This window comes from Anser brachyrhynchus (assembly GCF_964034855.1).
Source record: "Anser brachyrhynchus genome assembly, chromosome: 11".
NCBI lineage: Eukaryota > Metazoa > Chordata > Aves > Anseriformes > Anatidae > Anser > Anser brachyrhynchus.
The window spans coordinates 2,710,684-2,738,550 of NC_137706.1; the positions used below are offsets into that span (position 1 = coordinate 2,710,684).

General features: G+C 56.7%; 1 protein-coding gene and 1 long non-coding RNA gene across 2 annotated transcripts; one reads left to right on the forward strand and one right to left on the reverse strand.

Annotated features, from left to right (window-relative positions):
- Positions 1–1,735: 1,735 nt before the first annotated feature.
- ONECUT1 (one cut homeobox 1) lies at positions 1,736–20,427 on the reverse strand. The gene is made up of 2 exons (XM_080607501.1): positions 19,005–20,427; positions 1,736–5,889 (listed from the first exon to the last, which is right to left on the reverse strand). Exons 1-2 carry the CDS (start codon positions 20,083–20,085, stop codon positions 5,597–5,599), a joined length of 1,374 nt encoding a protein of 457 aa, XP_080463627.1. The 5' UTR covers positions 20,086–20,427; the 3' UTR covers positions 1,736–5,596.
- On the forward strand, positions 19,239–27,281 carry LOC308200933. The gene is made up of 3 exons (XR_013955946.1): positions 19,239–19,344; positions 25,712–25,881; positions 26,596–27,281. It is a non-coding gene; the product is annotated as an uncharacterized lncRNA (long non-coding RNA).
- The last annotated feature ends 586 nt before the right edge of the window (positions 27,282–27,867 follow it).

Genomic DNA, 27,867 nt, shown 5'->3' on the forward strand with positions numbered 1-27,867 from the left:
GGCACCCGCGGGTGGCAGGGTGGCAGCCTGTGGGCACTGCCAGCTGGGCTGCCACTGCCCCCTGCCACCCCAGGCTGTCCCCCGGGGAGGTAAAGCCCACCGGGGGCCGGCCGTGGCCTTCCCATGAGTGGCGCTACCAGCCTCCGGCCAGCCGCCCTCCCGGGGTGCCCGCCTGCTACTCGCACTCCCTGTGCGAATGGCAAAGGAAAACAGAACTCAGCAAAGTCTCTCACAAATGCCAGTGCTTTGAAACGTTAAACAACTTGGAAATTCTTTGGATGCGCGGGTCTTACCCACAAAGGAACCTTTTCTAGAAAAAGACAAATAAATTAAAGGAAAAATAATACACGCACTAATAATGCCTTTCTGCTTTCTAATGACAAAAGCACGACCTTGAAACACTCATTTTGGCATGTACAAGTCTGGGGGAAGGGAGGCCTGGGGGATAACCTGGCAGTGTTTGGAACACGCGTCGAAGTGCATGCCAAGACAAGTCTGAAGATACACCCTGCAGTCAAGAGAAGCACTCTCCTTCAGTTTATCTCAGCATCAAGAATGAAAAGATTGTAACATAAAGCTTTGGCCATTTTTGAATCTACTATATACAATTCGTTTTTAAACTACATAGTCATAAATTAAAGCAGTGATTAAATAAGCGTATACAAAATGTAATTAAATTAAAAATCACAGCACATTATAGAGAAAAAATAGGGACCATTTATCACAGCAGAGAATATTTTTTTTTACCCTGTGAAAAGAACATTGACTAGCAAACACAAAGCATCCAAACCGAAACAATAGAAATCAAAGCCATTTTTCCCTTTCTTGCATTCATTGCAAACAGCGATCTTTACCCACTTTGAAACATTTCCAGGAATAGGATCTTCCTTGAGTATAACAGAGAAGTTCTGCCAAAAAAGAAGGAAAGAAGAAACCCAAACCCAACCACAGCAATAAAAAAGGAACATACAAACAAAACAACCCCTACAAAATAAATAAGAATTATAAAGCTTTTTTTAAGTAACCTTAACAATTATCAAACTAGTAAGTTCTGCCTTATCACATAGACTCTCTATACAACATAACCCTAACGATTTATTACTATGAGGTATTTGGAGGAATTGGTAAAAGCAATGCACGGCCTGTCTGGGCTGAGGGACTCACGCTGCTTGCAGGGGAAGGAGGAAGGAACCTTTGGTTTGTCAGCAAGAAAGTGGAAAAAAACTTTTTCCTTTGGTATCAAAGAAAGTTTCATTGCATGGTTGCACGGCAAAAAGCACCACGGTGAAGAATTATTCCTTTTTTCATTAGTGGCCTTTCTAACAGGCTGAGGTATTCAAAGAGTATAAGGTGAGAGATAAAGAGGTCAACAGCGGTTTAACACTTTGGTTCAAGCAAGGCACTCGTCCTAGGAGTTTACAAAGTTTGCAACATGTTTGCCTAGAGCTTTATTATTATTATCCTTATCATCGTCAGTAGTAGCAGTTGTAGTAAGAGAAGTAAGAATTCGTCAGGTTACCATCATTACGATTAAGGAGAAGACAAGTCTACACACTGAGTGGAGGCGAGGACAGGGTGGGAGGGACGGGGAGGTGAGGAGGAGGAGTTCCCTTTACAGACCGAGGCCGTGCATGAAAAATCTTTGGTATTCTTTGGTATCATCAATGTGATTAAAATCACCAATGGAAATCGAGTGAGGTAGCGTCTTTGGTTCACACTATAAATAGTAGATCTTTACACACTTTTTTTTTTCTTTTTTTTCTTTTTTTTTTTTTTTAAACACGTGGAAGTAGCTATTCCTTACCTTTTGCTTCTTTGTCTTTAGCAAATAGTTACCAAATGTATTGTAAAGCTAACCACACCATAATAATAAACCAGAAGGCTAAGCAAAGTCTCAAAATTAGCCTCTGGACCTTTGAATGCACCCAAACGCAGCTGGATAGAAAAGGGTAAGTGCTTTCTCTTTGTTTGCTAAATGCATAGTTTTCATCCTTATGTACAAAGGAGGAGGAAGAGGAGGAGGACAGGAGGAAGAGTAGTAGAAAGAAGGACCGTTCCTCAGGGCGCGAGCGTGGCGTGGCAGCTCGGGCGAGGAGGGCCATCCCAGGGCTGCGGGAGGCCAGCGGTGCTGCTGGGCCCAACAGCGGCACCCCGGCAGTGCTGCCACCACCGCCGGCTTGCTCCGGACCCAGGGCGAGGCCTGCAACCGCCGGCTGCCTCGCTCTTGGTCGCCTGGCTTTACCTGAGTAAGGAGAGGAGGACGAGGCCTCCGGGAAGCCACGAGGGGCCGAACCGAGCAGCAGTGCCTGCTGGGAGCCTTTTGTTTTCCCTGGAAAGCTAATGGTGCCGTTTAGGATGGGGATGGATGTGGAGGTTTCACCGCTCAGCTGGCCTCCCCAGGGGCCATTACGGTCAGCGTGGGCTGCCCCCTGCGAGCCAAACATGCCCGCGGGGCCACCCACGGCTGAAGCCCGGCCTCCCGACGCTCCCAGGCGGTTTCGGGTTCTGCTCCTCTCCTAACTGTTCCTGGCAGATTTTGAGGTCCTTTGGTTTTGGAATCTGAAACTATTTTCCAGTTTGTCAGGAATAAAGTCCCGATCTCACCCAAGTGACCAGGCAGACTAACGCTAACGCGATGGAGACAAGACTTTCTGCGTGGCATCGAGCGCAGCGCCAGAGAAGGCGGGCAGCCAGGAAGCGACAGCAGCGGGCCCGGGCTGCTCGGCACACTCTGCCTGGGCTCCAGGGCATGGGGCCGGGCAGCGCGCCCGGGGCACGGCAGGAGCCTTCCTGTAGTTGTTTGCTTCATGGTTTGAACTCAATTAAAGAAAAGTGTGTTCTCGGTCTATTTAGAGTATGAGGCGCATATTGCTTAGGGGAAGAGTGGTTTTGTTCTTGATGGCTTAGGAAATAAACAAAATGTTTAGAGATACTTAAACGGACATGTAAAAACAAAACAAAACCCTAGCACTTAAAATCTACAACTTGTGCATCAGTTTTGGCGTGTGTGGATATATGTGTGTGCATGTATACACATATGCACCCACAGAAAAATGTGTGTGCGTGTGTGTATACACAGATCTACTCAGGGGCTTGTGTGGGTGGGTGGGTGTGTATCAGAGATCCTGAAATTGCATATTGGGTGCAAATTTAATGCTGGTATGAAAGTTCTCTTTGGTTTCAGCAAGTAGTCTCTAAAGACAATACAATGGAAATACTAAAAAATGCGTCAATGTACTTTGAATTTCCCTGCATTTTTAAATTCTCAAGTTTTAAATAAATAAGGCTTTCTTTTCTAAACTATAGGTACGTTACAAAGCAGTGTTTTGCTGGAAAAAACTTAAACATTAGTTACCACTGTCCTTTATCAATCTCACACTAATGAAACTGCATTCATAAGATACTTTATAGGTGAGCTTATTTGTCAATTATGCCTCGGTGGGAAAGGAACACTAAAAAGAAAGCTCGCTAAAATTTAAGGTAAGCTAGGGGCAGTAAAACGTCACAGATTACATTTGAATAGATATTTGTTTTGCCATTCTTAAACTGGGTTTAACATAGAAAAATGGGGAGAAATATCTGTTGCCCAAAACCTTGGTTTTATTTGACTTTATTTTAATAAAGAGATAGTTAAATTCTAAATACTTACTGGAAATTAACTGTATACCCTGAAACTTGACTAGACCCTGTCATCTTGGGAAATCAATGGTGCTACAAAGGTGCTCAACTTTGGTGTTGCTAATATTTGAGCGGGCTTCATCACCAAAACCTGCATTGTTGATATTGTCTGGATTCTAGTTTACCTTGACTTTTTTTTTCTCTCTCTCTCTTTTTTTTTTTTTTTTTAAAAAAAAGGGTGTAAGATTACCTATTTCTAATCCTTTGGGCCTAACCTGCATATTTGGTTACTTTGGAATTCTAACTAATAGAATTACTACAGCAATTTGGAACACCGGTTAGAAATCTAACAGGCACATGTATGGTTTTTAAAGTCTATTTTCCCCTTACACTAAAATTTAATATGCAGATGTTGCATGCTTTACTTTTTAGTTTTATCGGAGTAGGGAAGGGATGGTTTATCTTCTAAGGTTCTGTTAGCAACAGAGCAATTAAAGCTTTTCAACTACAAATTTTAAACTATTTCATGCATTATCCTGATTAACAGATGAGCAAGAAAGAATGCACAGAACAAAAGCTCAGCCTGCTGCCCACAGATATGAAGCCATGGAACAACAGGCTGTGCCTTGGTGTCATGGGGACTTTGCTACTGACATCAGAGGAACCATAATTTGGCTTTCCAAAAGCACTCCCGGAGCTCCTGTTGGAGCTGTTCCCACCAACATTACCTGCTGTCGTACCGCTGTTTTCGACGGGAGAAGACCCCGAGCCTTCAAAGCTATCTCTATTCCTTCGCCTAGGAAAGTCAATAGGTTAAAAAAAAAAGAAAAAAAAAAAAAAGCAGCAGCTCACTAACGTCAATGAGCATTGATCAGGCACGGGGCCCTGTGGTTTTAGGTTTCCTCAGATTTTCTCTTTTGTGTATTGTCTCTTTTGGGCTGGGGCGGCGCGTGGGGCAGCACAGGCCGCCTGCTGCCACTGGCACCAGCGATGGATGCGGCCCCTGGCCACCAGCCCCCCACCTGACGCTGGCCCCACCGCTGCTGGCATTCTTTCTTGCTGATCATGAAAAGAAACGATAGTGTGGTATTACTAATGGCAAATAACAGTCTTGATTACAAGTTTTTATGTGTTATACAGTTAGATTAGTTTATACCTATAACTCTACATAGTATTTTGTGTAAAAATAGCTTTGGAATATTAAAATCATTGCAATAAAATACCTGCAATATAATTATTAAATGTGTTCTTTGGTAGCTAGTCGATTTTTTATGGATGGAATAGTTTTCCTTTTTTAAATCTGAACATTCCTTAACAAACAAAGAGAATGCACTGGTTTAGGTACCATTCAAAATTTCTTTGCCTAGTTTGAACTTGTTTCCGGGCATCTTGCCGGGGAAGCTCAAACACTGAAACAGCAAAAATCACACTACCGTTCAAATGAATTCAGACGACTCCACGCCTTGCCGGTCGCGCTGTGGCACAACCCTCTCTGCAGACCAGCCCTGACTCAGTCCCTAACCACCGGCGTGTACACAGTACGGATACACTGCACACCTTCATGGCAATCGCTGTGGAAATGAAGAGCCATATCTGAAAAGATGTCCCTTCAATGACAAGAAATCACTATGCTCCAAACCACTAAACAGCCAAGGACGGTGAAGATGATCATGGACGAAGGTGTGAGACCAGTGGTCGTTTTCTCTTCTCTTTGTGTTCCACTTTGTTCACTCCATTTCGCTGTCTTCTTTTGTTTTATTTTTTGCAAGTCGTCATCCTACTAAAGCGTGTGTCTTAGAACAAAGTCATAATGCAGGTGAAATAAGTCTTTGGTTTCTTTGGACTTATAAATAACATTTTTTTTCAAATAGTTCTAAGTATAAACCTGCTATCTTGAGGTCCTGGTCTGTCTTTATTTATTTATTTATTTATTTATTTTTAAAGCTTTTCCACCGAGGTTTAGTTCGTGGTTATTCCTTCATGCTTTGGTACAAGTGCTTGATGAAGAAGATGAGTTGCCTGAATTGGAGCTGCCCTCGTCTTGCCACTTATCCAGACTCCTCCTCCGTGCATTCATGAAAAAGTTGCTGACGGTGCTCAGCTCCAACCCAAGCTGCTGGGAAATGGTGATTTGTAATTCTTTGGACGGACGTTTATTTTCCTTGAATATTGCATGTAGAGTTCGACGCTGGACATCCGTGAAGACCAACCGAGGCTTTTTGGGGGTATTCCCTCTGTCCTTCCCGTGCTCTTGTTCTTTCCTCTTGCATGCTGCAAAAAAAGAGAGCACTGGTTGGAGAGGTCTGGCAAAGGAGTAAGTTACAACTACGAAAAAAAAAGGAACATTAACTTCAGCTTTCACATTTGGAAAAGATGTGTGACACGAGATAACACAGATACAAGTTACATGCATATTGCATGGATCCACCAACAGGTACTCACATGAATCCAGGCTGCTGTAAGGTTTGTAAACGAGAAAAACAATTTGACATGGCCTTTCAGCCACCTGCCTCTGCAATGGCTCCTCTCACCCCTTGCAATGCCCATTTCACATATTTCATAGGCTTCTTGGGGTTAGAAGAACCAGCATGGGGGCCTGTTGCATTCGGCTGAGGTCAGTAGGGTGCCTCCGATGCGCTACTTGGGAGAGGGTGCAGAGCGCATTTCTTGTGAGGTGGGTGTAGAGGGTGCTGTGGGACGGGCAGGGAGCTGCCATGGAACAGGCTCAAACATGTCCCTGCGGTTTTGTCACCAGCTCCCTTGCATGGGGACGGCTCCAGGCCTAGCCCTGCTGGGCAGCACCCGCATCTGCATGTCAGGGCAGCCCCTAGGTTTACTGCCTTGCTTTAATATGTGAACTAAATGCAAGTATAAAATTTTAAATTTTAATACATTATAAGCTGTCAAAAATGTAAGGAATTTATGTTAGAAAATGCTTTTATCATTGTCTGTTCAAACTCAGAACATGCTGTTACCGAGAGGCTAAATTTTGAAAATACCCATTAGTGCTGGGAGTTTAACTACGTAATAGCCCTATGAGGCTGAGTGGGAATTCACTGCTCTCTTAAATCAACCTTTCCCACATTTTTTGTCTTCATTATTTGTTGTCAATACATTTCTATATTTGTTTATTTTTGGCTGAGAAAAAACAAACTGAGAAAACGGGACCCTGTTACGGTCTTACAGGCCCAGATGGTTATGTATTTTGAACAAAACAAACCATGTTTTGCCACAGAGAACAAGGGTGTAGTAAATCTTCCCTATGGAATTTCACTTCCTTTCCTCTCTCTCCCCTCCGCTCCCCCCCCGAGCACTGTTCTACCCCACATCACTGAGGGGCAGCGGTAACCTGAAATCTGCCTTGCAGATCACCTGCTCAGCAGAATCCGTGGGGCTGGAAGCATGGCTCCAAGTCCCCCGACAGCCTTTGACCGCCTGCCAGCTCATATTGTTAGCATTTAGCTAGGATAAAAGATTTCCTTGGGAGGACAGATTGGTCTGTCTCACTTTCAAAAGAGTCTGAAGTTGTCCGTTTCCTCTTTTTTTCCCTCCAACAATGTTCTTTAATGCTGATTTAGAGAGGTATTTCTGAAGAGAATATGGATGTTCTGTCTCTGTGTGTCTAGTCCTGATTTCTGTGGAGATCAGTGCTGGTCATATCAAGTATTATGTGCAGCATCTCCACCTATCCCATGGATGTTGGAACAAAGACAGCAAATTACTTTACAGAGGTCCTTCCAACATCTTTCATTGCTACTGAGAGACAGCGTTGGCATGAGGGTTTCATTGCCTGAGGAAAGTATAAAAATAGTCACCCACCGCTTGTACTTCCAGGAGCAGCAAGCGCACAGGGACGGCAGCAAGGCCGCGGAGCCATGAGGCAGTGCCGGGGGCCAGGCAGTGCTGGGCGAGGCAGTGCTCGCCGCCCAGCCTTCCTGCCCTCTCCACGCAGAAGCTTTTGAAGCGCTCCCTAACGATGAGCATCCCAGCTGCACGCCCCTTCATGAGCAGTGACACATAGATCACACGGACTGAGGTGCCAGACTCGTATCTTCTATAGTTATTTTTATCTGGAAACCTTTGAAGAGTGCTTTGAAGATACATCCTGACCTCTGAAATGTGGTATCACTTCTGGGCTGAAAAACAGGTTTCTTCACATGAGCAACCCCTTGTGAAGTTAAGCTGGTGAACACACTGCAGGGATCAGGTCCTGCTGAAATAATTCTGCATCCTCATTAAAGTGAATGTTGATAACTCACAGGTTAAAAATACTATTGCAAGAATAGCCCATTAGTTACCAACCAATATTAGAAATGAGAAAACGAGGAGTGCAGGAGATATCAACGGTCTCAACTTTTCATACTCCTAAAAATTTGAGGCTCAGAAATTCCTGTAAGAGCAGCTGCAGGGCTCAGCTTCAGCGACTCTGCCCCTGCTAACAGGGACAAACCAAACCCATGCCACGTTTGCTGTGCCTAACAACTCATATCTTCACACTGCTTTACACCTCACTTTTTCAAAGACTGCATGAACTCTGGCTTTCACCTAGATAGACTGTCCAGAGGGGAGATCAACATTTTCCACACGATCCTAACTACACCAACAGCACGATCCACGTCAGCATTGTGCGCTGTTCCAGCAGGAACCTGCACCTCACAGATCACAGGCACACCGGTAAGTACAAGGCTGGTTCAATTAGCTGTGTAAACCTCGGGGGCTTCAATCACAAACGAGTACAAGCGTTCTCTCAAATCACAGAGAATTAAAAAAACAGCCATGTACTGTGAAACTAACTTGCTTATCATGATATCTACCAGAGCTTGTGCTCATCTCCTGAAATTTAATGTTCCTGAATAATTATTTAGCTAGAGAACTTCCCAAGAGTTACCAGATACTTGGTTCCTGAACTTCAGTTGTATCAGAGACCTCAGTTACTGGTAGCAACAGCACAGGGGTAAGAAAAAAAGTCCTCATTGCTGGGGAGAAAAAACAATCTATCAATTCTATGATACAAATAAGCCAAGTTTAGTATTTTGAAATTTCCTGGAGATTTTTACTCATCTCCAGTCTGTCTAGCACCTCACTGTGCAGGTGACTGGTGATACCAGACACGTCCAGGTGATGGAGCATGCACTGAGTGGTTAAAACCCTGACTCCACTTTCCTACTGATCGTCTGCCAGCTGATGAAGAGGAGAGGGGGACCATGCTCAACCGCACCTGTGGCAGCATCTGCTGAACCCCTCTAGCTGCCAGCACAATGCCCACAGACATGTAATGTCTTCTTCAGACACGTAACGCACCATACTGGATCACACTAGCAACACAACTTAATCTCAGCCGAGCCCACCAGAGGGTGGGCTCTAGCGTTCCCCAGTGGCTCCCTGGAGATGCCGACAGGCAGCCACCCCTTCCACCCCTTTCTCCTTCAGCATGGTGGCCATTTGGTTTTTTAACAAACTGCCACACGGGATTGTTGGTTTCCTATGGCTCCAGTTTAGCCCAAAGCCTATAATACAAGAAGTCTTTGTCCTTACATTTAAGCTGGAGTTCATCAGCTGTGAACCAAGGACTAACCACTCCTTGGCTCAGGGGTGAGGACCGGCTCTGTGGCAGCTGGGGACCTTGTGTGTGACACAGTGACCGCCGCAGCAGGCCGGTGCCTCCCGAGTACGGCGTGGCCCCGTGCAGGCGGAGCGAGGCCGCGCTGCGGCAGCAGGGCCTAGCACCTGGCTGCAGCCTGGCCCTGGGCCCTGCTCAGCACCGCCTGCAGACCCTTCCTTGTCCCGGGCAGCCGGCAACACCCGCCAAATCTGCAATGCAAAGCTTGTTCCCGTTCCAGCTCCGCTCCTGCTAACGTTCCCGAGTGGCAGACTGAGGGCAAGGCTTCCCGATAGGCCTAATTGTTCAAAGAGCTCCTGCAACAGTGCTGCCAGGCCTCCTGCCGTGAGCAGGAAGGGTGGATCCCACCTTTCATCTTCTGCCTTGTCCAGACCCGGGAATATTAATAGCACTTAAAAATAAATAATGGTGATAATGAAAAACCGTAATAGGGTTTCCTGACGATCGTTTTCCCTGCATTGGAGCCAATCAATTTTAATAATAAATCATAGCTTTGAGCCTGCCAGAGAACAAATGTACACCGCGGGATGAAACGCTCCAACGTGAGCGTCTGTCCAGGCAGGCACAGAGGATGGGCAGACACCGGAGCCGTCCCCCTTGGTGTCCCGGCCTGCAGCCAGGAAAATGGCAGCGCCGGCAGTGCCTGGCCTCTGGCCAGGCCCTCCCCTGAGGCAGGCAAGGGTGGTCGCTGAGGCCAGTGGCTTCGCAGACACCAAATGCACCCTGTTTTGGAAAAACACCAGAGCCTGTCTTTGAAACCACACACCGAGATAAGGATTTTATGTAGCGGAAGATAATAAAAGTAAATTGCGCTGATGTCCTTCACAGGCACCTGCCCTCTCACACAGCACAGAAGCTGAATTCAGGAAGAAGTGCTCCCGGTGGCGCGCACGTCTCCACAGCACGGCACGGCTGCACCCTGGTGGCCCCACGCAGCCACCCTGCCCTCTGCCCTGTGCTGCCCCAGCTGAGCGCTGTGCCTTGCCAAAGAGACTTAAGAAAGGCTAGTTAAAAAATATCAAAGCAGAGTATCAGGAAAAAGTCACTTTGAGTCTGGCAACACATGTGCAGATATGACAATGTAATATTATCAGTGCCAGAAGGAGCCTTATAAATCCACTGCTGAACTCTGGCCTCTCCCAGTCACTTCCATCTTCCTCTGCCTGGAGCAACAGATATTTTTGACACTCGCAATTCTCCTGATACAGTCCATCAATCTATTTTTGTCTCCCTTTGTTCCTTCTGAGTTGCCCGAGGGATCTGGCTGAGTTAACTTGCCATTGCTGGCGAGGCTTGTACATCTCCTTATGGTCCAGCTGGTGGTGGACAGAGCAGGACCTGCGGTCTCACCACCACTGTGGCACTGTTTATCAGCGCTTTCCTCCAGCACGTGGCTGGCCCGAGTGCCTATAACATGATAGGACCCATCCTGCGCTTGCAGGGGAGGGGACAATCACATCCCCTATGAAAATGCCCCTAACTACATCCTTAGGCTGGGAGAGAGATGAGGGTACTTTGCCTGCCTGTGATGTGAACCACTCTGTTCTGTCCTTCTAAAAGTCCAGACCACAGTAAGTGCAGGTGTTAACCCTGACACCTGATCTAGTCTTTCATCCCTACGGGGTGGATTTCTTTTTAAAATGCCCCTTTCAGGATGAAATAATGCTCATGAACTTTCAAAGATCACATACCACTGAGATGGGGAAGAGCAGCAACTTGGACAAAGCCCAGCAAAACTTCACTATTCATGCGCGTTGTATTTGCTTCAGACAGGTGGGAAAAAAAAAGAACAAAACAAACAAAACAAAAACAAACAAAAACCAATCAACCAACCAAACAAAAACAAAACAGCACTATGCTTCTCTCACAGACTCCAGTGCAAGGTTCCCAGGAAGTAACAGGGGAGTTCACAAGCTAACAGCTTCACAGCTGTGAGCTGAGAGCAGTCACCCTTCCCCAAGTGGGAAAACGCCAAGAACGGATGCAGCCTGGCTCTAACAGGTGCCAGCAAAAGCTTTGCATTCTGCATATGACATAGGAGAGACGAGGATGCACGTATTAGATCGACTTGAGAGAGCTCTCAAAGCTTTTGTGAGCTTGTCCCCCCTCCTCTTGCAAAGGCAAATCATTTAGCTATCCCAAGTTCATGCCTACAGGACAGGTCTTGGAGACATAAAAAACCCTTTCAGAATTTCCTCCTTAAATGCATTTTCTAATTTTTGTTGTGTCAGATCAATGGAGCCTGGGACCTGCCTGAGCTGCAGTCTGAATTGGGCCCACTGAGACCCTGGAAGTCTCTTTCTAAAGCATCTATTTCTTGTTTTGAAATGTCACAAAACACCCAATAACATTTTCAGAGAGTGAAAAGTCTTCACCAATACAAGCTAGAGAGTATCCCGAGGGATATTCCTCTGAAGGAGGCTCTACCTTTGGGTGGAGAAGGCAGCAGGATTTCCATAGGAGACTGAAAGGACTCCTGCGTAAGGACTTTGGACATCAGAGATAGTCCTAATCAAACCGGCTACAGGAGCTCAGTGGAAGCAAGTAGCCAAAAGTTTATGGTAAATTCATAGTGATGATAATACATAATAAAGTGAGATAAGCTCCATCCTTATCATGAGAAAAACACCTCCGGAGCGTGCAGAGAGACACAGGAATGATGGATCTTTCTTAATCATCAAAAATTTTGTATTTCGGGGAACATGAGAACAAGACTAGGGGCCTGTAGGACACGTTACCTGACCTCTGACTTCCCCACATGAACACAAAGCAGGCAAATCTGTTTGGTCTGGAAAGACAGCTCCAGCTCCGTGTGCCACTCACCCTGGCATAGCACCGCTCCATGGTCCCCCCGCATGTCCCGTCCTGCTCCTCCCTGTCCTGGGCCTTCGATGGGCCCTGGCAGACGGGATCCCTCGGGCACAGTGCTGTGTGCGCAGCTCATGGCCATGTGCTCCAGTGGCAGCAGTCAGCACAGATGGACCCCCTAAAAGCTTCCAGCCATGGAAGGACAAGGCCTGCCCCACGTCCTTGATGAAAGCCCACACGGGTGACACTGGCTCCCTGAAATTCTCCCCTTTCATCTGAAGAGAACATGGACTATACCGAAGTGTCTGAACACACACTGAGTGTCCTCGTATCCCTCCTGGCACCACTCAGCATTTTGTCTCTCTGGGAATTTGCATTCACACTTATTCAGAGTGTACATCTGAGAGGTCTTCTCAGAGGTCATTTGATGTGGATCTTACTTCTCTGCCGTCACAGCCAGGCAGATGTTTTTTTTTTCCCTTTTTGTTCCCCTTTTGTTGTTTCACAACGCAAGAGGAGTTGAATCCATTTCTATATGTGAAGCTCAAAGGACAGCAGTTTGCCAACATAAAGACCCCAGCTGAGACCGTGACTGGCAAACATCTCACTGCTGTGCGCTGTACTAGAATGGGTGACCTTAATTTGCTGCCGCTGGAATAATAAAGGGAATCTAAGTCATGCTGACTCAATGCGTTGGGAAGCTGGCGTTTCCACAAACTTACGGTGCTGACGGGTCTGTAACCACTCGCACGAGCTGACATCGCCACTGCAGGACCTGTTGCTAAGTGGATCAATCAGGGCAAAGCACCCGATCGTCCTGCGATATCATTTAAAGCAAACGTTACATTTCTTTCGCCGGGTCCTTAGTTAACCGTATTACCGTGACAAATATTTCTTTGTCTAGCATAAGTAGTTAGGATTTAATCACTTTAACGGCATCTTAATTACCCCAAATGAATTGAAAGGACATTTAATAGCAAAGATTAAATTGCCTTAATGAACGATTTCTGTGACTGCATCAATATTTTAATCACGTTAGCGCTTCCCGACGCGCCCACGAGCGGTGGCGGCGGCCGGCCCCTGGGTGGCGACCTCTCCTCGCCGCTGCCGCTCCGCTCCGCTCCGCACCTCCCCGCTCCGCTCCGCACCTCCCCGCACCGCTCCGCACCGCTCCGCACCTCCCCGCACCGCTCCGCACCTCCCCGCACCGCTCCGCACCTCCCCGCACCGCTCCGCACCTCACCGCTCCGCACCGCACCGGCAGCTCCGCACCGCTCCGCCCCCGTTAACGGGTTTTTTACAGGGGAGTCGCACCGGGCCCGCCGCCCACGGGCAGCTTCGCATCCGCTCGCTCCTGCCGGGTGCGGTGCCGCCGCTGTCCCGCCGCCCGGGGGTTCTGCTGCTGCGGCCGGTCCAGCCCCGTCCCGGAGCGGTGGAGGCGGCGGCATCCTGCAAAACCCTTCCCCGGGACGGGGGTGCGCTCAGCAACCCGGCCGGCTGCTCGGGCTCGTGTCCCAAGGTCCGGCCCCGCTTCCCCTCCGCTGATTTTGAAGCCCTTGGTCACTTCCGACGATATTCAGAGAGCCAGAAATTAAGGAGAAAAACGCCGGGGAAGTCACAACCGAGTTCCTACACCCGGGGGCACCAGGGCAGCCGGGTGCGGGACCCCCGCAGGCAGTGCCCCCGAGCTCTGAAAACATCCAGAAACGGACCGGCCTCCCCGCAGCTTCTCCGCCGGCCTCGCTCAGGAACTGGCCCCGTGTCCTCCGGTGTACCGCCTGGGGCTGTTGCAAGCAGCAGCACTCCGGGGGCACACAGCCCCTGCAGCCCGCCACGCAGCCGGCACCTGCCCCGCTCCGACTGCCCCCGGGGCTGCGCCGGAGGTGTGACCAGGGAGCCTTCCTGCCGCCCTGAAACGGGAAAATCCCAAATACCGTTGATCTAATATTGCTTCTATGAATCGTGCTCTTGGCATCACGGAACTGACTTCCTCATACGAGAATGGCTCGGGTAAGGCGCGTTTTGGAAGAATTTCAGCAAGAACCGGTCTCTTCCCCATCAGTATACGATTCATCCAGATGGATTGATGGTCGAAACGAAAATCAACATTTATGGATTTGATCGTGCAGGAGTGCAGTAGTCACGGAAGTAGCCGACGGGATGCCACGCTAGGTCCTCCCTCGACACTCAGGAAAAACTGCGCCGGTGCCTGCGCTCATCTGATGAAAGCCACGAGCACTTCAGTAACAGCTCCTGCGCCTGAGTCCCTTAGGTCTGCCTCGCAGCGAACCTGGCCCTTGCGCGGGGGGTGCGGGGATCCTCCTGCTACTCGGAACGCTGCCCGAGACAAAGCCTGAGCTGCCTTCAGGAACGCACCACCGCTGCCTTCCCAGCCCGTGCATTTCCAGCCAATTTCGCACCTCTCCAGCAGTTCCCGGCTGTGTAAAGGGGCGCTTGGCAGATGCCGGCTCCCAGCTGCGGTGCCCCGCGGCTCCTCGGCCCTGCTCACGGAGCGTCCTGGCCCGCCTGGCGGGGCCCGGGGCGGCGGGGAAGCGGCTTCGGTTTTCTCTGCCGAGCATTCCCGGCCGGGGCGCCCGCTGCCCAGGGACCGAAGGCTCCGCTTCCCAGGCACTCGGGGAGCGCACCGGGCCGGGGACCGAGTCCTCCGGGGGCCGCCGCTCCGCACACAGCCCGAGCGCCCGGGGCCGTTAAGTATCACCGACGGGGCCTCTCCCCTGCTGCAGGCGGCACGGAAACCCCCCGGCCGTGCCGCGCCGAGCCGAGCCGTGCCGTGCCGACGGTAACTGTCCGCAGTGCTGAAGCCGCCGCGGGCCGCGCCGCCCGGGCAAGCCGCGATCGGGGCCGGGGCCCAGCGCTGCCCCGGGAGCCCACACCGAGGCGCCCCGGTCCCCTGCGTGTCCCACGGCCGTCTCCCGGCCCGGGGGAGCCGCCGCTGCCCGGTGCAGGGGCCCGCTCCGGCGGCGGTCAGTAGATGGCGCAGAGCCCCCGGGAACGGGAGGCGGCGGGAGCCCGGTGGCACCGGGCGGCGCGGGCAGACGGGGCGGGAGCGGTTCCGAGGCCGCTTTGTCCAACTGGCAGCGGGGGTGGCAGCGGGGCACGGGGCCCGCCGCGGTCCCCTCGCCACACGGCGGGGAATTCCAGCAAAGAGCCCGGGGGTCCCGGGACCGGGCGCGGAGGAACGCGGCTCCTCGCCGCCCGGTCTCGCTCCTCCACCCCCCGCTGGGCAAACATTAACGAAGGGCAAACGCTGTGCTGGGCGAGCGGCCCGCAAGCAATCCCGCAGCAAGGCCGCTCTCCGCCCCTCGGCCCCGGCACCTCGCTCCGGGCCCAGCACCCGCGGGCCTGCCGCTGCCACGGCCTCTGTCCCGGGATCCGCGCCCCGGGGTGCGGGCGGCGAAGCCCCCGGTCGCTGCCCTCCGCCACCCCGGTGCAAAGGCACAGCCCCGCCGGTGGCCGTCGGACGGGCTCTAACGAGGCTCTCGCGGCCGGCCCGCTGCTGCTGCTGAGGCCGGGCGGCAGCGGGGCAAGAGGGGCGAGCGGCTCTCCTTAGATTTCATACTTAACGTGGGCAACGCTCTGATTGCCGTATCGATTTCCTTACAGTTAATTTGGTGAGGATTTCTCGCCGACTTCCCAGCCTTCGCTTTAGCCGAGATTTAATTTGGGAGGGAGGAAGGAAAAGGGGAGGGGGGAAGAGACCCGAGCACGGCAGCCGGCAGCCAGGCCGCAGGAGCACAGCGAGCAGCCGGGCCGAAGGGAGCCGAGCCGAGCCGGGCCGGGCCGGGCCGGGCCGAGCCGCCCCTCCCCGAGCCCCGCCGGCCGCTCCCCACTCCCACCGGCCCGTGCCGGGCTCGGGAAGCCCCCGTCGCAGCGGGAAGGGCCGGCGGAGGCGGTTCCTGGGGCTCCCGCTCCCTCTTCTTGTCGCCTGCTGGAGCAGCGAGGCCGGGGCGGCTCTTGGAGCCCCCTGCCCCGGTCCCCTCGCTCAGCACCGGGCGCTTCCCGATGCCCTCGGGCAGTGCCTTTCCAACGTCTCCCGGTTCGGCCCAGCTGGTTTTCTCCCGCACTAGAGGAGTCCGATTTGGCCTTCTTTATCCCCCTCTTGTCACCTCCTCCCCTAGAAAATAACCCGAAAGAAACCCACTCCTGAATCCCAGCAGGCTGCGGAAGGGCCGTGCGTTTTCTTTGAATTGCATTTATTTTTCGGGATCCCTTCGCTGCCCTTCCAAATGTCAGCAGAGGCGGGGGGAGGGCAGGAAGAATAACTAAGAGAGAAACGGGCAAATAGATAAATATTCAGCGATAAAGGGGGAGCGAGGGGGGACAGACAAAGGAAAAGAGAACAGAGAGGGGAAAGAAGATGGGATGAATAAGATGGAGGCTGGAAGAGGTCAGCTTTGCAATTAGCAGTTCTGCTTACATTTCAAGAGACAGCCCGGGAAGTGTCAAGACCTCAATCCCGCTCCCATGTAACTACCAATTTTTCCTCTGTTTGTCGGAGCTTCTGTAATCTGGGAGGTAGGAAGCCCCCAGGGATGGCTGCAAGGGGCCAGTACTCGAGATAAAGCGCTGGGCAAGAGCGCGGGGCCTAAAACCACCGGGCTGCGCCCCCCCGGCCGCCTCCCGGCTGCTGCCTGCGGGCGATGGGAAGGGGAAGCGGCGCGGGCTGCGGGGCTGCGCCAGGCATTTATCTGCCTGCTGACGCTCCGAGCGCCCGGGAGCCAGTTATAATTTGGACGTGAAATTTAATTTGCGTCGGCTGGAGTAATTTATGGTATTTCGAACTGCTGTTCACGCATCGATACCAATCGGGGCGGATTTTTACCACGCAGCGGGATCACGGCGCGTTTCCGACCCGCCCGGACCACAACGGATGCTCCTTGCGGGTGCTGCGGGCCGGGCAGCGCGGAGCGGCGCGCCTTGCGCGGGGCGGGGCGGGGGCGCGCTGCGGGGCCCGCCCCCATTGGCTGCGACGCGGCGCTATGCAAATGAGCACGTGCTGCGGGGGCCGCGCGAGGCCGCGCTGCGGGGCGGCCCCGGGGCCGCGCTGCGGGGACCCCCGAGCACGGGCGGCCCTCCCCGCCCCCCAACCCCCGGCCCCGGGCTGCCGGCTCGCTTTAGCCCTGGGGAGGCCGCTTGTCTGAAGCGCCAGCTGTCGGGTTGCAGCGCAAAAGGGAGGCAGAATAGCAGGACTTTGTCTCCCTAGATGTATTGCCCGCATCCGTGTATGGCAGGGTGGCGGGAGGAAGGGGGCGGTTTGGGGGCGCACTGGGTCTCTCCGGACCCCGCAGCGGCCGCCTCCGTCCCAGCGCTCAGCACCGCTCCGGCGGGGCTGGCAGCGCTCCCCGGCCGGCAGCGCCAGGCAGGGGATGCCAGCAGGCTCCGAAGCGGGGGGTTGTTCCCAGTATCGATCTATGCAAATGAGGGGAGATTCAGGTCGACCGAATTGTCGTAAAAATACACGCCAAATCGAAGAAAGTTCGCCTTAGCAATCGTTAAGGGGATATTGGAAACACAAACCCCGTCCTCCTCTCTTGGATAGCACCAGCGAGATGCGGGTTTTACCCCTGGCGGGGGCTGGTGCTGAGAAAGGAAGGCGGAACGGGCATTTTCTGCGAGCTCAGACCTTTGAAACTGACTCCGCAGGAGTGGAAGCCAAAGAGAGCAACGTCCTCCACCAGCCAGCACCGGCAAGGGGGAAGAGAGAGATCCCCGCCGCGTCCCCTTCCCGGCACCGCTCAGCCGCAGCCAGGCTGCGGGCACTGCCGGGGCCCAGCCGGGTCCCAGCCGACCACGAAGCGGTTCCCAGTTCCCCCAGTTCCCACCGTCGTGCCAGCCGGAGGCGCAGGGACGTTTGTGCGTTTGAAAGAAGAAAGATATTTGGCCCTTCCCTTATTTTTGTCTGTGAAACGGATCAGTGACCCCGGCTCCAAGTCGGATTGACTGTCTCGCGTTCTCCAGGGACAAATTAATGGAGACCTATCACTTAATTAACAAACCCTCACTCACGGCATATTAAACTCGGGCTCTGCACGGGGAGCACGCGCTGGCGGGCCCGGGGAGGAGGCGGGAGGAGAACGGGTACAAAACAGGGCGGAAACACATTTTGCTCCTTCGGGTCTCCGAGCAGACAATGCCGCCGCCGTGCCCCCGGAGCACACCGACCCCGCAATCGCTGGGGTGTTTCGAGGTCCTGGAGCAAGGCAGGGACACCACCCGGATCGCTTCTCTCGGGCAGGGGCATTCGCAGGAAAGCCGAGCTCCTGGGGCTAGCGCTAATTGCGACCAGTTCCAAACAAATAAAAATCTAAGGACCCTGGCCAACAGCGTTTCTGGCCGCGTCTCTCTAGCCGCCGCTCCCACGCCAGGCTCGCTCCGTTTGCGGGGACATCGCCGCCCCCGGGCACCGACCCCAGGCGCGGACCGCAGCCGGCCCCGGCCCCGCCGCACCGCCCGCGGCTCCGGGGCTCGCTCCCCTCCGGGCGGCGCGGCGCGGGGCTCCCCGCGACCCCCGGCATTTGTCCGTGCCCCGGCCCGGGCCCCCGCTCCCGGCCCGGCCGCCAATCCAAACATTTCCTCCTCGACCTGCCGCTGCTGACGGCCTCAGCTGGCGTGCGCGCAAACCCGGTGCTGGGAACGGGACCAGGAGGTAACGGCGAGCCTCCGGGCAGGCCGGCTGCGGGCCGCCCCGCCGCGCCGCCCGGGCTCGCACACACCGGCTTTCGGGGCCGCTTCCCCGCGGCCGAGCCCGGCGCACCTGCCGGGGAGGGACGCGATGGGGCGGGCGCCCGGCCCCTGAGAACGGCGGACACCGAGCCCCCCGCCGCCCCTCCGGGAGCCCGGGCAAGCGCCCGGGGCCGGGGCCGGCTTTGTGCGCAGGGCGGCGGGGCGGCCCGGGCCGCTGCTCGGCGCCGGCTCCCCCGGGCCGCAGCGGGCTCACCTGCCAGCCGCAGAGCAGACATCCTCTGAAATTCCGGCTCCTGGAGCCACTTCCACATCCTGCGGAAGGTCTCCCGGCCGGATTTGAGCTTGCTCCAGGGCTTGGGGTTCCTCAGCAGGTCCGAGAGGGTCCCTTGAGAGCGGCACAGCACCCGCTGGGCGAAGATAGCCTGGGGGATGCTGTACCGCTTGAGCTCGGTGGTGATCCTCTGAGCTACTTCTTTGGTATTGATTTCTTCCATTTGCCCTGAATTACTTCCACTGTTGACCTGCGAACCGGTTACAGAAGGATTTTGCTCCCTGGCAGAGCCCAGGATCTGCCCGTGGCTCTGGGCGTTCAGGTGGGCATGGGGGTGGTGCGGGATCCCGTTGATAGGCACCATGCCGGCGGAGGTGGGGGTGAGGTGTTGGTCGCCGTGCCTGGCTAACATGGCGGGGTGGTGGGCTTCGAAGCCGTTCGGGGTGAGCATTTTCTCGGCGGGCATGGCGGCGCCGGGGTGAGCGTAGTGGGGCAGCCCTTGCTGGGAGTTGTGGATGCCACCCAGGCCCGACCCGGACAGCGGAGAGAGGCTCTGCCCCATGCCGGCGACATCCTTGTGGTAGGGGGTGTAGAGGTTGTTCACGGACGCCAGACCCCTCTCGTCCCGCATGAGCGTGAAGCTGCCGCTCACGTTGCCCGGGATCCGCTGGTGGGGGTGGTGGTGGTGGTGGTGGTGGTGGTGGTGGTGGGGGAACTTGTCCGACACCGTCGAGATGGGAGGCAGCGGCTGCAGCGGGGTCAGCGTGGTGTAGGTGCTGCTCATGCTCATGCCGGGGGGGGTCTCGCAGGCCATGGTCATGGTGGGGTGCAGGGGCCCGCTCAGCCCGTGCTCGGGCGGCCGGTGGTGGTGGTGGTAGTCGCCGCCGTCGAGGATGGCCGCCATGCCCATGGGGCGCGGGTGGGCCGCCAGCTGCCCGCCGCGGTGGGCCACGGCGCCGCGGTGGTGGGGGCTGCCGCTCAGCAGCTCGGCGGCGGCGGGCACCGGCTCGTGGCTCACCCCGTGCAGGTCGCCGATGTTCTCCATCGCCAGCTGCGCGTTCATCGCCGGGCGTGCGGCCGGCCGGGCGGCACGGCCATCTGCGGCGCGGCCCGGGGCTCCTGGCGGCGGCCGCGGGACGGCGGCGGCGGGGGCGGCCGCGGGAGGGGCTCGGTGCTGCTGCCGCTGCTGGTTGGCCGCCTGCAATTAATTTTTTTGGTGATTTATTGGATTTTTTTTTAAATTTATTTTTTTGGATGACGGCGTCGGGTCGCTCCTAGGGCCCCCGCTCTCTCAGGACGGGCTCCGCAGCCGCGGCGGGTGTGCGCCCGCGTCCCTCGCCGCCCCTGCCCATGGCTCCCGGCGCGCTCCCCGCCCGCGCACCGCCGCCGCTCCTGCTGCAGCCGCGGCGCCCCGACCGCACCGGCCCGGCGCATGCGCGCGGCGCCCCCCCACGCCCCCGGCCCCGCCCCGGGGCCGGCCCCGCCCCCCGTGACGTCACCGCCCCTATTAAGGAGGCGAGCCCCGCGCGCGGCGCCCAGAGCCGCGGCCCCGCCGCACCCGGCACGGGGCGCGCTCGCGCCCCGCCCCCCAGCGCCCGCCCCGCCGGTGCCCGCCCCCCCGCTCCCCTGCGGGGAAAGTTCCCGTTATCCCGGCACCGGGAGGGCCCGCGGGGGGGCGGTTTTCGGCCGCGGGCAGCGCCCCCGCCGTGCGCCCCGAGCCCCCCGCGCCGTGCCCGGCCCCGCAGGGCCGCCCCGTGCCGTGCCACCGGCCGCGCCGCGGGCCCGTCCCGTGCCGTTCTGTCCTTTTCATTACGTTTTTTCCCCCGAAAGAAAGCCCGGCAGAAGGAGGGGAGGGGGCGCGCAGAGCCTCCCCGCCGCCCCCCCCGCTAGCCGAGGCGCCTTTATCCGGGAAGCACGGGCAGCTGTGCCTATTGTCCGCCCCTTGACAACACCGAGCCCAGCCGGGCAGCGCGCAGCCTGTGCGCGGCGCCGAGCGGCGGGAGGCCGGGGCCGGGCCGAGCCGTGCCACTGCGGAGCGCAGCCGGGGGGCCTCGGGCCGGCGGAGCACCGAGGCGGCCGGGCGGTGCCCCCGGGGCGGCCGCAGCAGCGCCCCGCTGTGCGGGGGGATCCGGGCGCAGGGGCCGGGACCGGCCGCAGAACGCCCTTCGCCCCCTGCCCGGGAGCGGGGCCGGGACCGGGCACGGCCCCGGGAGGGCCCCGTGTCCCGGTGCCCCCCCCGGGATGGGCACCCGCGGAGTATCTCCGTGGACCTGGGCTAACGACGGCCCCCGGCGGGCTCGCAGGAAACTTTTCCGTGCCCGGTGCGCTGCGTGCGCGGCCCGCGGAGCGGACAGGATCGGGGCTTTTCCCCTAAAAATTCAGAGTTCCCACAGCCCGTGCGTTATTTCCCGGCACTAAACCCGCACACCTCTGTCCGGTTTTGTGCTGGGGCTGGGGCCGCCGAACCACCTCCCCGAGAGCCACCCGTTACTCACCGCCGTTCGTTCTCCCGCGCTGCCCGAGGCTCCTCCACGTTTTATTTTACGCTAAAAAATACCTCCGGGTCCCGCACTTCTCCTGCCTCTCCGATCACTCCCTCATCCCTAAACCCCTCTCCACCTCCCTGAATTTAGGCAATATTAACGTTAACAACATCGCAATTTCTGATAGCGAGGGATACATAAGGAAAGGTGTAGCGGTGGCTGAAGCAAAAATAGCCCTGAAACGCAATTAATGCTCTTAGGAAACGTTTGGGGTAAAATAAAACAAAACAAAACTATCCAGAGCATTTCACCACCGAGACAAACGGCTGCGGCTGCTTTCCAGGCCAACGCGAGGTGATGTTACGGGTCTAATCGAAACGTTGTCAGCGTCTTCATTGCCAACATCTGCATACGGGTTACCGTGTAATTAAAAATATTTCATCTCCACGCGTTTAACGGTTAGTTGCCAAAGCGAACACGATAGCGAATATGAGTCACTCCCTCGAGTTTGTAGGGAAGAGCAGCATCCATTTTTCCCCAGGAAAGGTTCACCCCCACCCCCCGGCCTCAATTTCGGGGGTCCCTGGCCACGCCGCCCCCCGCCCAGGGGTGCGATTGCGGATCTCTGGCGAGTCCCGGCCACCGCTCCGCAGCCCTGCCCGCATCTTCCCTTTCCTAAAAGGCTTTTCCCCGTTACTCTTAGGGGCAAGCCTCGCAGCAAAATGCCCCGGCGTGAAAAAGCCGCCGGTGCCGGCGCACAGGAGCGGGGGTCCTTGGGTGCTGCGGCCCCCCGACGGCGCCCGGACCCGGTTGGACCGCCGGGAGCCCCGGGACGCCGCCAAGGGCCCGGGGCAGCCCCGCCAGGCCCCGCAGTGCCCCGGCTCTCGCCGCCGCTGGGGCCGCGGGGCTGTCGGGGCCGCCCGGCCGTGGGCTCCCCTCGGAGCGGAGCCTCCCGCCCCGGCGGCGGAGGGGGGAGCGCCGGGAGGGCTTATTTCGGTGCTTTAATCAATTCCGGCTCGTGCAGCCAAGTACCATATATTTAACAGAGTGGTCGTTACCGCCCTTAAGTCTTTATTTGATCAGCAGATAACGCAGAGCGGACTTAAAACGCAACTTTGCTTGTTTGAATTGCGGTGCGCGCGTGTGTGTGTGTGCGCTTTTTAAAGCCGAGCCGATGGGGCACGGGGACGGCCCCGAGCTCCCGGCCGGCACCGGCACACGCGGCGCGGCCCCGATGGGGCGGCCTGGCCCGGGGCACGGGGGAGCGCCCGGCGGGACGGACACACCCCGGGCGGACCGGGCGTGGGGCTCTTCTTCTTCTTCTTTCTCCCCTCCCTTCCCATTTCCCTCCTTCCCTCCTTCCCTCCTTCCCTCCTTCCCTCCTTCCCTCCTTCCCTCCTTCCCTCCTTCCTTCCCTCCCTCCCTCCCTCCCTCCCTCCCTCCCTCCCTCCCTCCCTCCCTCCCTCCCTCATTTTGGGGTGCGTGCCGCCGCTGTCGGCCCCGGCCCGGCCCCGCGCCCCTCTCCCTCCCTGTCCCCGCTCCCCCAGCGCGGTGACAGCTTGCGGCGGCCGCGGCTGCCAGGTCCCCTCGCACGGGGAGCGTGTCAAAGGTGACGCTCGGAGGCTCCCAAAGCCAACAGCTGCCGGGGGGGATTAACTTTTCCAGACTTTCCCCTGTTGAGCTTCTTGGAAAGAAGCTTGGTGACAAAAACATATACATCTGTCACGGGCCAGGCAGAGAAAAGAGGGCTTTAAAGGCTGGGGCAAGCGGGGGAGGGCCGGGCATTCAGGGCAAGCTGCGGAGGGCGGGGAGAGGCGGGGGGCTCGCTGCGGGTGCCCGCCCGGGGGAGCGCAGGGCCCGGGCGGGGGTCCCGCCCCCCCCCCCCCGGCCCAGCAGCCCCGGCTCCCGGCTCTCGCACGGAGCCGTGTGCCCGGTCCCGACGGGGCGGGCAGGGCCGGGCTCCGTGCCCCGTTCCGGCCACCTCCGGCCCCCTCGCCTGGCCAGGGCGGCCGCTGGGTCCCGGGGGAGCCGCGGGCAGCCCGGGCAGCGGGGCTGGGCTCGTCCCGGCCCCGCCAGGCAGCCCCCGCTGTCCGCCCGAGGGCGCCGGGCAGAGCCCGCTCCCCACCGCCTGGGCTCCCGGCTTCGGGGGCTGGAGGGCTCGGGGGTTCCCTCCGGGGCCGGGGGACGCGCAGGGGGGCGAGGGGCGAGCCCCGAAGTCTGCGGGCGCTGCCCCGGCCGGGCCGCCCCGAGCCGCCTCTGCAGCCGCGCTCTGCCGCCCCCCCGGCGCGAACCGCAGCGCTTGGTAATGAAGGAACTTAGGGAAGCTTGCAAAACACCGTAAATAATTTAGCATTGTATTTCAGGAAAAAAAAATAGCTTTCTTAAATCATCTCCTCAATATAACTTGCAGACTTACAGTATGGCCCTGGTAAGTCTAAATTTTTAAAGTAGCAATATTCAAAGAGACAGAGATGTCTGTATTAATTATTTATCCGCTGGTGCCTTCCTTCGTTTCTAACTTATTATTAATTAGGCGCCTCTAGTCTTTCGCAGAGAGCTCCACAGAGCCAGTTGCAGCTTTAAATATGAATTAAAAGCAAATCCAAGCTACTGTAATGCGAAAATTATTCCGTGTCTTCTATGGCAGAGATGAATAGCCGCGCAGATCAATACTGTGAAGCTATGCTCCAAACGACAGGGTTATTGATAGCCTATATTAATGATGTTAATGATGGAAAAAGGAAAACAAGAACCCGACCAACTTATAAACTTTTTATCTGCTGAAACCCCGCAATCAAGCGGACAGGAGCATGAATTAAGGGGGCTGGAGATAATAAGGACGTTATTTATGAAACCGGATAAATGACTTCTGGTAGTTTGATGCGCCTGAGCCCTGCGCTCCCGGCTCCTCGCGGGCAGGCTGGGACCGGCCGGCACTGCCCCCGCCACAGCCACCGGCACCGGGGCGGCCCGGCGGGCGCGGGGGGGGCCGGGGGTGGCTCCTGCCCCGGGCCAGGGCGGGGGCGCTGCGGGTACCACCCGGTGTGCCCCGGGCACCCAGCTCGGGCCAGCCCGGCCCCGACGGGGCCCTGCGGCCGCTTCCCGGAGCTTCCAAGGGTACCGGCGGGTACCGGCGAGTGGTGGCTGGGGGGGAGCGCGGCCCCCCCGCCCGCTCCTGCCGCCCCGCAGCGCACAGGGCCTGGAGGGGAGGGGGCCCGGGGCCAGCCCGCTCCGCGGCAGACCCGAGCCGGGCCATACGGGGCCGAGCCGGGCCGTGCCGTGCCGGGTCGTCCCTCCCCAGGCGTGCGGGTGGCGTTGTGCCCGCCGTCGGGGCCCCGGCCCTGCCCCGCGGCCGGGCTGGCGGCGCAGAGGAGCGGCTCCTGCTGCCCCAGCCGCTCTCCCCGGCGTTTTACCCCGGCACAAAACGCAGCTCAGCGCCCTGCTAGGGGCTGCCGCGGCGCCGGGTGCTTGTGTATATTCAAATACACAGCCCCGCTCGGGCTGCGAAACAATGGAGATCAATAGCGTTTTACTGAGCGCTATTAATCTGGGTTATTATTTAGGGAAAGATGCTCTTCCTCCCGCCGGGTGCTCGGAAGCGATGCTCTCGCTCTCTCCCCCCCAGCGCCCGAAGCAGCAGCCCCGGCCCGCGGCGCTCGGGGCTCCCGCGGCGGCGGGCGCGGTGCAGGCGCTCCCCTGCGGTGCGGGGGGCTGTGGGAGCGGCCCGCGCCCGCTCCGTGCCCAGCAGGCGTCCAGCCGGGCGCTGCCATCCCGTGCCTGTCCCTGCGCATGTGGCACAACTCTTTGTCTAGAGGCAGCCTCTGATGCGCAGAGCCTGGCTCGTAGATAACATCATTTCGCGATTTAAAAAGCTTCTGTCTATAAGCGGTATTTTTGGGAAATATGTTTGTAATTATTATTTTTAAAAACACCTTCCTCCAGGAGAAAGTCGCGCTTGTTTCCAAAAACAATTCACAGCAGATAGTGTAGATATCACTTAATTCCTACAGAAATCAATGTGGAAATTAGATTTATTGGCTACTTACATTGTTAAAAATGACAAAGTGCTGCCTTTTATTTTCATAAAAACACAGAAGACCGAAAATCATTTAATAAAGAATCCACCTAGTTTAATTTCACTGTAGGTCTCTTGCATCGAAACCAATTCTTCCAACCTCTCCCTCATCAACTTTCCTTCTCTTCTAGTATTAACGACAAAAATACCATTCTCAAAGAGAGCTAAAAGAGTAGCTTTGTTTGATGGCGGAAAAACCTCTCACGCCGTTAGCCAAAAGGTGCCACACAAATAAAACAGGACCCGCTGTTCCGCACCGTACGGAGCTCCCAGTTCTGCAGCGACCTTGTTAACTCGAGAGGTTCGTTAATTTTTTTTGTCTTTTTTATTTCATTTTTTTTTAATTTATTTTTTTTAAAGCAAAATGCTTTTGTTGTTATTATCCAGGACTTTTTTAGTGATAAAAGGAAACCAGGGAGAGAAGGGGGAGAGGGAGGGAGGAAGCCTGGTTTCTCAACGCGCTCGAAGCCAGCGGGCGCCAGGCTTGCGGCGGCCGAGGCGGTGTCCGGCAGCTTCGCCTCCCGCTACTTGTTGGGTTTCGCAGCGAGGGAACGAAAGCTCCGGGCCGGGGGCAGCGAGAGCCCGAGGGGGCGGCCCGAGGGGGCGGCCGGAGTCCCACCGCGGCGGCCGCGCCTCCCCCGGCCCCGGGGCAGGCTCCGCTCCCGCGGCCCCGGGCCCGCCGTGTGCGCCCCGTCGGGCCGCGCCGGGCCCCGCGCTGGGGGGGTGCCTGCCCCCGGCCCTCCTCCCCGGGTTCGCTCCTCGAATTTCGGCCGGGAAAGGGCCTCGGCGATGGGAGCCGGGCCGGGGCCGGGGCCGGCCGTGCGCTGCCCCTGCTCCGCGCTCCCTGCGCCGCCGGCATTTGGGCTTCGCGCCCCGCCCGGGGCGAGCGTCGATAAAATTCTCCGTATCAAATGAGCAATCATTTGTTGTGGTTACATGTTGGGTAATGAAAGATGTTAGCAGGATCAATAAAAATGAAAACACTTTTACTTACATCTTGAATTACTGTTTTAAGGGGTGACCTGTGGTGGCGATGCAACAAACCAGAGAAAGATCTAAAACCATCAAATGTCTTCGAATGAAACCAAAATGAAAGCGTGGCACCCCGGCAGCACCCGCACCCCCCCGAAAGCTCCGGCACCCACGTGAGGGCCGAGGGGCAAGGGCCAGGCTGCGCCCCCGGAGCGCTGCCCCCGCGCCGCGTTATTGCTGTTTGCAAAGCAAAACTCGCTCGTCTTCGGGGGTGTCTAAAGGTCAGATAACAGGTCGTAGCCCAAGGCAAATGGGAATTTTAGAGAGACGGAGAGCCAGCCAGTTCCCTAGCATCCTGAAAGCTTTTCCTTAGCTGTCGCTAAATAATAAAATATCTGCGTGGCCCCTCCATTTATTTCCGCGCCCAGCAGCCGTGCCGCCGCTCTCTGCAGCGCTCGGAGCTGCGGGGGGAGCAGCCAGCGACTGCCCCCGACCCGCGGTATCCGCCTTGCCGCTGCTTATCCGAACTAAAATAAAAGCGTGCCCCTTATTAGCGGAAAATTCTCCGCATCGATTTCGGAGGCGTTCGCGGGGAATTTCGCCAGGAACAGCCCCAAACATGGACGCTGGGCGAGCTCCGGCACGGAGCAGGGTCCCCCCCGCTCCGGGCTTGCTCGGAGCGGCGGCGACGGGGAGCGGAGGGGCGGCCGGGCCGGCTCCGCGGAGAGCCGCCGGGGCTCCGGCCGCGCGGAGGCGCCGGCCGAGGCCGCCCCCCGCCCCCCGGCCCCGGTGTCGGCGCATCCCGCTCCGCGGGCGCGGGGAGGCCGCGGGCCCCGCTCCCCCCGCGGGGCCGCCCCCGCCGTTGCGCGCCCCGCCCGGCCCGGCCGCGCGGCCCCTCCGCCCGCTCCGTGCCCCGCCGGGCACGCTTACCCCCGCCGGCTCCGCACGCCGCTGGGACGGGCATCCGATGCGCGCTCGCCTCCTAGATTTGGCCCCCTAGGAGGAGAGAAAAAAAAATATAAAAAAAAATAGAAATACATTCAAAAAAATTAAAAATCTATCTGCATAATTTCAAATGAGAACGAAAAGAGGAAAAAGAAGAAGAAAAAAACGCAACCGCCGCGGCTGCCACGCCAGTCCCGTTAAAAAATAAAGCACCAAACCCTCACAAGGTGTAGGAGAGATCTTTTATTGGACCAACTTAAACGCAAGAATTTACAGCCAGAATTACACGTTCTTCATCAGCCCAACATGCACCAGAGGCAGAGGCACAGGCAGCAATTTGTGTATTTCCTGGGTCTGCAGGAGCTGGGAT

Bases quoted from the DNA above. Each gene is read 5' to 3' on its own strand.
- ONECUT1 (XM_080607501.1), bottom strand. From the start codon at position 20,085: ATGAACGCGCAGCTGGCGATGGAGAACATCGGCGACCTGCACGGGGTG. The intron at 5,890-19,004 runs GTGAGCCCGCTG...CTTTTTTTGCAG, and splicing joins GTCTGCTCTGCGGCTGGCAG to CATGCAAGAGGAAAGAACAA.